Raw genomic sequence first — 11,309 nt, 5'->3', positions numbered from 1 at the left:
ATGGGATGATGTGCATGAAGGGCTTTGTGCTGGCAACAAGGGTCACTGCCCTGTCCGTGTTCTTATAGAGCTCTGTCATTCTGGGAGGAACAACTGAGAAAGATCAGGGCTGTGGATAGAAAGCACAGGGGATATTGGGGACCCATTGGAGGCACTGGTGGTAGGGAGGGGGAGGAGAGAATTCCTAGAGAAAGTAACTTCTGAATCCCCTGAGGGACACAGCAAACCGTAATTACATGGATACTCTTTTTTTATTATTATGCTCAGTTGCCACTGTATAGTACATCATTAGTTTTTGATGTAGTGTTCAATGATTCATTAGTTACATATAACACCCAGTTTAATACTATTGTGAATATTAAGGGGTAAAACCTGTGCCTGGTTATTGGGTATTCTAGGAAAAGCACATTTTTAAAAAGCACATATCAAAAATGGGGGAAAAAAGTTTAAGATGATTCCCCTCCCCCACTGGGGTTCCACGGGGGAGACGGGCAGACCGCCACTGCCACCTTGGCTGCTGACACTGCCGCCGCCACCACCATTGTCTTGATTCTCCATCCATCACCATGGCCAAGTAGTTCTCTGCAGCCACGTGCTACACCAAAGATGATTTCTACTGCCCCATCTGTCAGGGGTGCTCAAAACTGCCATGAGGCCATGGCCTACCAGCACATCTTCTGTAGAAAATGTTTTCTGACTGCAGTAAGAGAAAGCAGAATACTTATCCCCTCTGTTATGGAAATGTGACTAGAAGAGAGAGAGAGACTGTCCTGAACAAGTCTTAGACCTTGAAACTACCATGAGGAGTTTTCCAGTAGCTGCAGATGCTGTGAAAGCAAATTAAATTCTATTACTTGAGACATCATTACAAATCTTAAGAAGTATCAAGATGTCCCTGCTCAGTAGGGAGCCTGCTTCACCCTGTCCCTCTGCCTGATGTTCCCCTTGCTTGTGCTCTCTCTCTCTCTGTCGAATGAATAAAATCTTTAAAAATTTTTTTTTTCATTTTAAAAAAGGGACATCTGGGTGGCTCAGCCAGTTAAGGATCTCCCTTCGGCTCATGTCGAGATCCCAGGGTCCCGGGATCAAGCCCCACGTTGGGCTCCCTGCTCCGCGAGGAGACAGCTTCTCCCTCTCCCTCTGCCTGCTACTCCTCCTGCTTGTGCTCTCGCTCCCTCTCTCTGTGTCAAATAAATAAAATCTTTTTTAAAAATTAGAAGTATCAAGATGAATATGGTGTTTCCTCTACCATTCCAAACTTTCAGATCTCTCAAGATTTAGTAGGGAACAGTAATAGGAGTGAAACACTCACCTCTGAGAACACAGAGACTTGTCAAGAAAACACGAGTTTTTCTGGGCATCCCACCTTTACGTGTCCCTTTTGTCAAGGATCAAATTTTACCTGACGGCATTTATGGAATCACTGTAACAAGGATCGGGTAGTTCCTACTTCAGATAGTTCCTGTGATGTGTCCGATTTGCGTGTCTCTTCGTTGGGGAGCTCCTAGCCAAATTACTAGAAATTTTGTTAGTTATCTAATCAAAGACATCAGTTTGATTATGGATAATTTGTTAATCTTCATCTAGAGCCGGAAACTCGATATCAGACTGCTGTTGAAGAATCTTTTCAAGTAAACATATGAAGACTGTAGATACCTCTGCATTTGCAAGTGCTATCTTTAATGAGACAACTACATGAAGTCACCATTTCAATAATTTGATGTGTAAATTAACAAAAGTAATTCAATCTAAAAAAAGTTTAAAATTCTTAAGCCGCTACAGAGGTCCTAAAAAAGAGCCCCATATCTGAGGAAGTTGGAGACTGACAGCAAGGATTTGAGGTGGTGGCCTCGTATTTACCATTTATTGAAACAACAAAAGCAGAGCAGAGAGTAGCGAGAAGTACACCGAAGAGAAAGGGAACATCTGAGCATGCGCAGGAACGGACCTATGGAATCTGGAGTGGCCAATTCTGGCAGAGCGCAATCCTGCTTCAAGCAAGAGAATCCACCTACTTTGAAAAGATGGTCCCGTCCCTGGAACTGGACTTTTAGACCCCGTTCCTGACTCACTTGCCCCGCCTACTTTCCTAACCCCTGATTGGCCAGTTCAAGTTCTTTTCCTGTTCTGATTGGTTGATTTCCCTTGGACAGTGGAATTGTGGGATTTCATCTCGTGGAGCGACTGTTCACCGCCACCGCTTCAACTCTGAGGTAAGCGCTCTCTTCGGACCGTCTTCGACCGGTTAAAGATAGGCTGGTAAAAAAAGTGAGGAACCTCTGTAGATCACTCAGGTAGTTTAGTTCTTGCTGTATCCTTAGGACTGAGAAATGACTTAAAGCTTTTCGGGGCGATCCCGGTCAGGCAAAGATAAAATAAAGTATTTTTTGGTCTGTGAGACTTTCTAATTGCTCTTCTTGAGGGAAGAAGAACTCCCCTCAGCCTGAGAAACCCCCAAATCAGCTAGACAGACTCCCCTAGATTTCTTTAACCAGAGATTAAAGCCACGGCCTAAGTGACTCCTTTATCGCCTTCTCCAGGATAAAGCAGAAACTTTCTTGGCCTCAGAGACCCCTAAATTTCCTCTCCCTAAGGGATTCCCAGCGCCGTCAGTTGGGGAACACCAGACTGGTGTATTAAAACTCTCCACGTTCTCGGCCTAAGTGATGGCTGATCCTGTAGCCTTGGAGATTCCAGTTCTTTTCACACTAATAATTTTCTTTTTTTATAAAGATTTTATTTGTCAGAGAGACCGAGTGCACATGCGGGAAAGCGTGGGCATGCGCTCGCACGCATACGTGGGGGGAGGGGCAGAGGGAGCAGAGAAGCAGGCTCCCCACTGAGCAAGGAACCCAATGAGGGACTTGGTCCAGCACCCTGGGATCGTGACCTGAGCTGAAGGCAGAGGCTTAACCGACTGAGCCACCCAGGGATCCCTGTTTGGGGTTTTGTTTTGTTTTTTAAGATTGTATTTATTTATCAGAGAGAGAGAACATGCACAAGCAGGGAGAGCTGCGGGCAGAGGGAGAAGCAGACTCCCTGCTGAGCAAGGAGCCCAATGTAGGACTCCATCCCAGGACCCTAGGATTACCACCCAAGCTGAAGGCTGACGCTTAACCGACTGAGCCACCTAGGCGTCCCGCCCTCTGATTGTTTGACTCTCCCCACCGTTGTCCTTTCTCAGGGACAGATAAGACCAGGATGGAAAAAAGTAGAACCTTGATTCCAGGTGATTTACTGAATGTGACCTACCCTCAGTGCTCTCTCCCTTCCTCACGACCTTTTAGGTTATGTCCTTTCGAGACCAAGCTGTTGCCAGCACCATGAATAAAGGCAGCTCCTTTGCAAAGAATTCCAGGGAGGATACCCAGAAGTCAGAGAAGAAATGCAAGGTGAGGTGATCTGGAGGGGGTAGAGGAATGGCCCAGGGGATACTGTAAAGGGACTAGATTTTGAGGAGGTGAGGTCAGAGGCACTGGGGAAAAGGAACAGAGTGTCAGAGGGAGATCCAGAGCCTCAGGAGCTTCCCACCTTCACTTTGTCCTCACCTAGCAACTCTGGAGACAACAGGTCTGTGACCTTGCACTGCATTTGGTGACTCTCAGCCCATTCGGGAAGGTGAAAGAGCATGCCACGAGTTTTATGCATCTACTGCATGCCTGGGGAGAGGGTAGAGAATGTGACCCATGTTCTCTCAGTGAGCCTTGACATGAACAAGAAAGGATTATTCTTCCCAGTTCACAGATCCAACATGGAGGTCCTACGGCAGAGGAAGAGACCCCCGCCAGAGATCAAACATGTTTAGCCAAAGTTGCTGCTCCAACTGATTTATTTTTCTTTCCTAGGCCTTCAAGGATATTTCCAAATACTTCTCTAAGGAAGAGTGGGCAAAGCTTGGATACTCAGATAAAATTACCTATGTGTACATGAAGAGAAACTATGACACCATGACTGGTCTAGGTAACAGAAAGTTCTGGGTGCAAACAAACCTGGGAACACATGACCATCCCTCAGTCCCTTTACATGCCATGGCTTCTTCCTAGGCAGTAAGTGTCCCACATCTTCCTTTTGTGCAGGGAGAAATCCCAGGGCAGCTTTGAGGCTCTCTGGTCTTTTGTATTCTGTGCAGGGCTGAGGACCTGGAGTGGCCACAAAGATGCTCAGACCTAGATCCTGCACGTTTCTCCTCTGCTCACCCTTGTTTGGAATCCCCCAGCTGATGAGCTTGACTGTCCCTGCTACCTCCCAGAATTCTACCCCGCAGTCCTCCTCTCAGGTTGTCTCTTAAGGAACAAATATTTTGCTTCTTTCTAGGTCTGAGGGCCACCCTCCCAGACTTCATGTGTCCTAAAAAACAGGCCGTGAAATCCAGTGGACATGATTCTGATGACAATCAGAACCCCAAGAATCAGGGTGAGTGGAAGGAAGGGCTTGGAGAGAGTCTCCCGAAGCCCGATTGCTTTGGGGTCCAGCTGCTTGGGAAGGATCCTCAAGAGTTTGTTCCCTCAAAAACATCATGGCTGAGTGAGAAAAGTTGGCTGTAGGAAGTTAAGTATAGTCAAGAGGACATTCATATAAAATCCTAAAACATGCAAAACAAGAGTACATAGTTTTATGGATAATAAATAAATGGTAAAAGTATGAAACCTGAATGAGAATGAAACCCATCAAATTTAGGAGTGCAGAAGGAGGGAGGTCAGGGATCAGTGAGGACTGCACAGATGGCTTCAGCTGTGACTTGTTTATAGTGTTTTGTTACCTTTTGAGTAAAGATCTCAGACCGATGTGAAGCAGTTGTGGGATAAGTTCGGACTAGACTCAGTGGTAGATGTGCATGTGTTTCCAAAATTATTCTCCATAATTTTCTGTACATTTGAAGCATTTCTTTTTTAAAAGGAGTTGTTGTTCTTGCTAAACACTGTTATCGAATCACAGGACAATTAAGAAAAATTTAATCAAAGTGTAAATCCGTGCGGAGCCTGGGTGGCTCAGTTGGTTGGGTGTCCGGCTCTTGATTTCAGCTCGGGTCATGGCCTTGGGGTCGTGGGATCGAGCCCCACATTGGGCTCCACACTCAGCTCAAGAGTGTGCTTGTCCCTCTCCCTCCCCCCTGCTTGTGCTTGCTCGTGCTCTCTCTCTCTCAAATAAATAAATAAAATCTTTTTTATTATTTTTAAAGATTTTATTTATTTATTTGACAGAGAGAGAGACAGCCAGGGAGAGAGGGAACACAAGCAGGGGGAGTGGGAGAGGAAGAAGCAGGCTCCCAGCGGAGCAGGGAGTCTGATGCGGGGCTCGATCCCAGAACGCCAGGATCACGCCCTGAGCCGAAGGCAGACGCTTAACGTCTGAGCCACCCAGGCGCCCCAATAAAATCTTTTTTAAAACATAAAATTTAAATTTAAAAAAGTGTAAATCCACAAAAACCTTCCAGAGTCAATTTCCTAATAAGGCATAGCTATGGGATAAATATCGTTAAGAGAGAGTGATGAATGCATTAGGAAATGACATACTGCTATTTCCCTACGTTTTACCTAAACCAAATAGTCTTCTTGCTCCTCATCAAACCTGATTCTATGTGTTGAGCTTGGAGAGAGTTTGAGAAAGTGATCCTCCACACATTAGCTTTTCTCCTTATCAGTGAGCAGAGATAACATATGGTGAAAAGGGTAGCAGATTCTAGACATCTTTGTGTATTTGATCAGTGTGTGTACTCACCATAAAGGGAGTGAGATGTATTCACTTGCTCTTCTGCTCTGACAGCACAGCTATAAGCAGACTCAGAATTTTCAAAGTGTCTCCAGTGGACCTATGACTCTCCAGGAAAACAGGCCAGATTGTACAAGCTCCCAGAATTACTGAGAGGGCTGAAAATGCAGTGCTTGAGAATCCACAAGGTTTTGGACTCTAGAGTACCTTTTTTTAAAAAGATCTTATTTATTTATTTGTCAGAGAGACAGACGGAGAGAGAGAGCAAAGCAGGGGGCGTGGCAGGCAGAGGGAGAAGCAGACTTCCCGCTGGGCAAGGAGCCTGACATGGGGCTCGGTCCCAGGACCCCAAGATCATGACCTGAGCCGAAGGCAGCTCTTAACCAACTGAACCACCCAGGCACCCCTAAAGGAGTATCTTTATACTGGAAATATTCCAGAACCACTGGGCTAAACCACCCATGATTCTTCATACACCTACCGGCTTTGTTGAAGTATAATTGGCCTACTATAAAATTTACCTGGTTGAAGTGGACAGTGATTTCAGTTGCCACATCCCTTTAAGTGAATGCAATCAATTTAATTAATTCAATCAGTTTAATTCTTTGGGGGGCGGAAGGTAAGAAATATGTAGTAGAATAGGATGAGGCAGTTTTGGGGTTTGGTTCACGTTTTCTAAATCATCAGAAGGGAAATTATGAATTGGTGCCACAAATGTATAAACCATGATTTAAAGATAATTCAAAAACCAGTCTCAAAATAACTCCTTGACAATAAGTGGACTCATCATAACCCTTTTCTGCAGAATTCCCTGATACTACAGGAGTTTCTGGAGGTTGGGAATATTTGCCAACAAAGAAAAATTTCTGTTTATCGCTTTGTTTTAGATGAATCTTCTCAGGGGGCTTCTGATGTGCAAGAGAGAGAGCAAATGAAGGTGAGTATGTCCCAAATCTAAAGAACCAGAGACCCTTTCTCCCTCCACGGATGTGAATACGTGTAAGAGTGGGAGAACACTGAATACAGCCTGGCCCTCACTGCCTCCCTTTCCTGATCTCTTTATCACAATTCCTGATGAGGCGTCAATAGCTTCGTAATTAGCAACTGTGATAGCCGATACTGCTTTGGTTTTCATGGTGATGTCAGATATTATTTTAAGCAATTCACAAGGATGAATTTCTTTAATCCTTCAGAAAACCTCTATGACGTTTTCCTATCATTATTCCCAGATAATGATGAGGATATTAATGATAATAACTAATCAAAAAGATGAGGATAGTGTGGGGCAGAGATTCTAAGTAATTTGCCTGAGACCACAGGGGGAGTGGTAGCAATCTGAAACATTTGAAACATTTCTTTTTGTAAAGGGCTTATTGTTTTTGCTAAACACTGTTAATGGATCACGGGACAATTAAGAAAAGCCCCAAATGATTTCCCAGCTCATGAACCTTTTCATGTGTTTATGAAGTTCAGGGGTTCTCCCCCCCAAGGGCTTTACCCCACAGAAGCTGCTGATGCTTCCATTTAGACACCCAGTCTCGCAACAGGAAGTAGCAGCTCCCCTCTGCTCTGGGCAGGGCCCGTGTCTCCCGGCTTGAGAATGGCCTGGGCTGTCAGCCCCTCTCTACCGTGAGCTCCTTGGGGCCTTGTCTGCACCTGAGGCGTCTCTGAAGCCCCAGGCGCAGCCCAGGGGAACCCTCTGAGGTGCCCCCAAATTGTTTATTGAGGAAGTGGTTCCGCAGTTGTAGATGAAACTCTGCTTTAGAGGGTAAAGACCCCTGGGAGTTGGATTGCTGGTGTGGAGACCTTTGAGACAATTCAAAGAGGGGTCATAAGAGAAAGTACTCATTTTCATTATCACATTGAAAAGGGTTTGCAAACTCAGAAAGTACTTTCCTTTAGCTTCTTTTACTTTTCTTGTTCACTGTTTCATAAATGAGGGAGCTGAAGGAAAGGTAGCTTAAGATTGTCGGTCAGGGACGCACCCCAACACAAGCAACATCGGTACAGGAGCCATCTTGCCTAATTCCCGTTAACCGTTCTTGCCAGGCTAGGACAGAATGTGACATGTGGCACTGCTTTCTTTGCTGTCTATATTAATTGCTGTGAACCACTCCTTTCCTCTCCCCTGTGCTCCTCTCCCCTGTACCATTTTCCAGCAGTGTTCTGTCCCCTCTGTGAATTTTTACCTTTCCTCTCCCAGCAGTTCTCTCCTAGCTTATATGCGATCCCTTACATTTGATGGAAGCCCCTCCTTTCTTCCAGAGACCACGTGGATTCCTAGAATGCTACTCTTCCCCAAATCTTCTGTATACCACACTCCACTTACGTGGAGCATTTTGCTGTTTGCAAGAATGTCTGGAAAGGGGGTGAAGACAGACATTCTTGTCCTGGAAACACCCTTCATTTAGGCCATTCCTTTTTGTTCTAACCTTCCTCGTAATTTAAGTACAGGAGATATAATGATCTCCCAGAGTTGTTGAGGACATTAATCAAGGTATGCATGTAAGACACTTTGTAGGCTCTAAAGCACTAGAGAAATGCCACTGATACTCTTTATATGTGACCTTCACATTAAAAAGGTGATGCTCGAGAAACCAATAAAGGAAGAAAGCGATTCGGAGCCAATACCAATAACACCTGGCTTTGAGCAGGCTCAGAAAGAGCTGTACCCCCCAGGAAAAGCGAGTACCTCTAGTCAACAGAGTGAGAATACACCAGGTAAGGGGGGCCTGGGGGTCTCTGTCGGTTAAGCGTCTGCCTTCAGCTCAGGTCATGATCCTGGCGTCCTGGAATCGAGTCCTACAACAGGCTTCTTGCTCAGCAGGGAGCCTGCTTCTCTCCCTCTGCCTGCTCTTCCCCCTGCTTGTGCTCTCTCTCTCTCTGACAAATAAATAAGATCTTTTTTTTTAAAAGAAGATACCAGGTAAGAGGTAGCTATGTAGGAACAACTCCTCTGCCTTTCCTGGCTATGTTCAAGTGTGTGATCTAGGTATGGGGGATGGATCGTGGACAGGCTTGGGGCCAGACCTGACTGAGGAGCTCACCCAGCTTCAGCTGAGATGTTAGAACATGACTTCCAGAGTCATAGACTTGGATTGTCATTGATGTAAAAGCCAAGTAATTCCAGGCAAGTCTTCTGAATTCTCTGAACTCTGGATTCCTAGTCCATGAAAGGGAAATAAAGAATCATAGTTCACAAATTGTTCAAGGCATGAAATCAAGAAAGCGTGACAACATAAAAGGTGGTCAAGTAATTCCATCTGTGATAACCTGGGAACGGGAATGAGTTCACAAATTGTTCAAGGCATGAAATCAAGAAAGCGTGACAACATAAAAGGTGGTCAAGTAATTCCATCTGTGATAACCTGGGAACGTATCTTACTCACAGTTGTACCCCCAGCCCTCAGCTCAATGCCTGACATACAGTAGGCCCTTAACAAACATGAATGAAAGAAGGTCTGAATGAATGTTCTGGTAAGTAAAGAGGTTGGGAATCTAAACCTGACAATGGGAGGAGCCAGAAGCTAAAGTTCTAACTGGCATTTGGTGTGTATTGGTGTAGGTCTAACATCGCAGCCTCTCTGAGCGGGAAGATGTGGAGAATAGACTGTGTCGAATGCCTGTGGGCACTCGGGAGGGAGGAGACATCTCCTTATCTGACAAAACAGAGACTAACACTCCCCAGCCCATTCATCCCCCACTTACCAACTCTTCTCCGCCATAGGACCCAGGAAAGGGGTGAATAGCATTTGGGCCTACAGACTGCGGGAAAGAAAGAACCTGATCGTGTATGAGGAGATCAGTGATCCCGAGGAAGATGACTAACTCCGTAAGTGACCCTTCAGTCCATACCCACACCCCCCTGCAGAATGCACTTCTCTGTTACGGTACTGGTGTCCCATCTTGTCACTTGTTCCCCAAATCATTCCTTTCTCCTAGTCCCTTGAGGTGCAGCATTGAGGCTAAATGATGAGGTTTCCCAGGCTCTTTGTGCTCCCTGCTCTGTATATCCGGGGATCCTCCCTACCTAGAATGCGGTGGGCTCCCACACCCCAGGTCAGCTTCCTCTAGCCTAGAAACTCACAGAACAGGAAAGGGAGTCACTGTGGCCTGAGCATACGGTGGTTTGAGGAGCAGTGGGAGGCGCTTGCAGACCACGAGGTAGGGCAGAATCCGAGTACTCGGGGTCCTGCGGGCCCGGAGGAGGCGTTTGGTGTGGATGTATCGGGCAGCCGGAGCTCATTGCCACTCACGTTCCTTCTCTTTCCTTGCCTCAACCTCAGGGATGTGACAAGTGCCCATGATAAGAAGCAGAACCTGGTGGTCTTTCACGAACATGGGCACGGCTGTGAACTAGCCATCAGGTGTATAGCGAGTAAAAGAGAGTTCGCAATAGTGGAAAGTTAAGCATTATTTTTCTTACCATGTGCCAAATATTCTGTTAGATATTAGAGTTTTGTTAATGAGCAAAACACATACTTAATGCCTATTTCTTGCTGTATATTCATGCACTTACCTTAGAAAACAAGTATCATTGGTATTCTCTGCCCAGAAGAGCACGACCCTCCTCCCCTGATGTCACTGTTGGAGGGCAAGTTCTGGGTGTTTGATTCCACGTGTTTTTCTCTGCATTTACACACACACACACACACACGGTACCACTATACGTATCTCCCACGTACTTTTCCCCACTACCAGCATGTCCTGGAAAAGTACCCCTCATTTTGTTCCTGTTCAGTAAGTGCTCCCTGTTGCAAACCCTCATTATTCATTTACGTTGCATCAGTCATTGATAATTAATAAACATTTACAAATTTCTCTCAGTTGTTTGCTCCTTTCGTTCTTGGGCACAGAGCCCTGTGCGTATGCGTGAGGGTTCTTCAGCACACGGTCTTAGAAGTGGAATTGTCACGTCAAAGGTTTCATTCATTCAACCAACACCTGCTGAACATATTCTGTGTACCGAGCACTGTTCTAGGTGCTGGAAAAACATCAGGGAACAAGGCAGACAAATGTCCCAGCCCATGTGGAGCTGCCATTCTAATGGGGGATGTGTGAAACCATGTTTCCAGTTTCATTTTGATGGACACTGTATACTCCAATCCTGGGGCATGTGCTGGTGGGTCACCTTGGCCTTTGCTCTCTGTAAGACCTCCAGGGTCGGGCTGGTCCATTTAGAAGTCTGAGAGGAGACAGAGACAAAACCATCAGCTGGGGAATGTGGAAGAATAGGGAAGGTGTGGTCCAATGGGGAGCAAACAGTGGACAGGAAAGGAAGTGTCCACTAGTCACGATTCAGGAGAGCAGCAGATGGAAAAATCCACTGGACAAAGGTATGAAACTGCCCATCGAGTGTCTCATGACCAAAGGTTTGGGGGCTGGGGGTGGGGGATGAAGAGTCAAGAATGAGACAGTCTTCTTTTCCTACCATTGCAGACCACAAAGTCGACTCTGGGAAAGGAAAGAGGAGAGTCTGTTTGGGAACAAACCATTGTGTGTGCTGGGGGACATTAAGGCTGTCAACAGAGGTCACCAAGGTGACTTGCACAGGACATCAGATACCAGCCCTGGAGCGATGCAGGGTTGGTGCTGTTTAA

At 45.9% G+C, this 11,309-nt stretch overlaps 1 protein-coding gene and 1 pseudogene across 1 annotated transcript; both read left to right on the top strand.

Annotated features, from left to right (window-relative positions):
- The first annotated feature begins 566 nt into the window (after positions 1-566).
- On the top strand, positions 567-1,643 carry LOC103663756 (annotated as a pseudogene).
- Positions 1,644-3,323: 1,680 nt separating this feature from the next.
- On the top strand, positions 3,324-9,537 carry LOC103669521 (protein SSX1-like). Its single transcript, XM_008697870.1, has 7 exons — positions 3,324-3,392; positions 3,846-3,960; positions 4,315-4,413; positions 6,597-6,646; positions 8,292-8,406; positions 9,166-9,186; positions 9,437-9,537. Exons 1-7 carry the CDS (start codon positions 3,324-3,326, stop codon positions 9,535-9,537), a joined length of 570 nt encoding a protein of 189 aa, XP_008696092.1.
- Positions 9,538-11,309: the final 1,772 nt, after the last annotated feature.

Source organism: Ursus maritimus (genome assembly GCF_017311325.1).
Source record: "Ursus maritimus isolate PB19 chromosome X unlocalized genomic scaffold, ASM1731132v1 scaffold_X1, whole genome shotgun sequence".
Lineage (NCBI taxonomy): Eukaryota > Metazoa > Chordata > Mammalia > Carnivora > Ursidae > Ursus > Ursus maritimus.
This window is presented reverse-complemented; position numbering and strand designations above follow the sequence as displayed.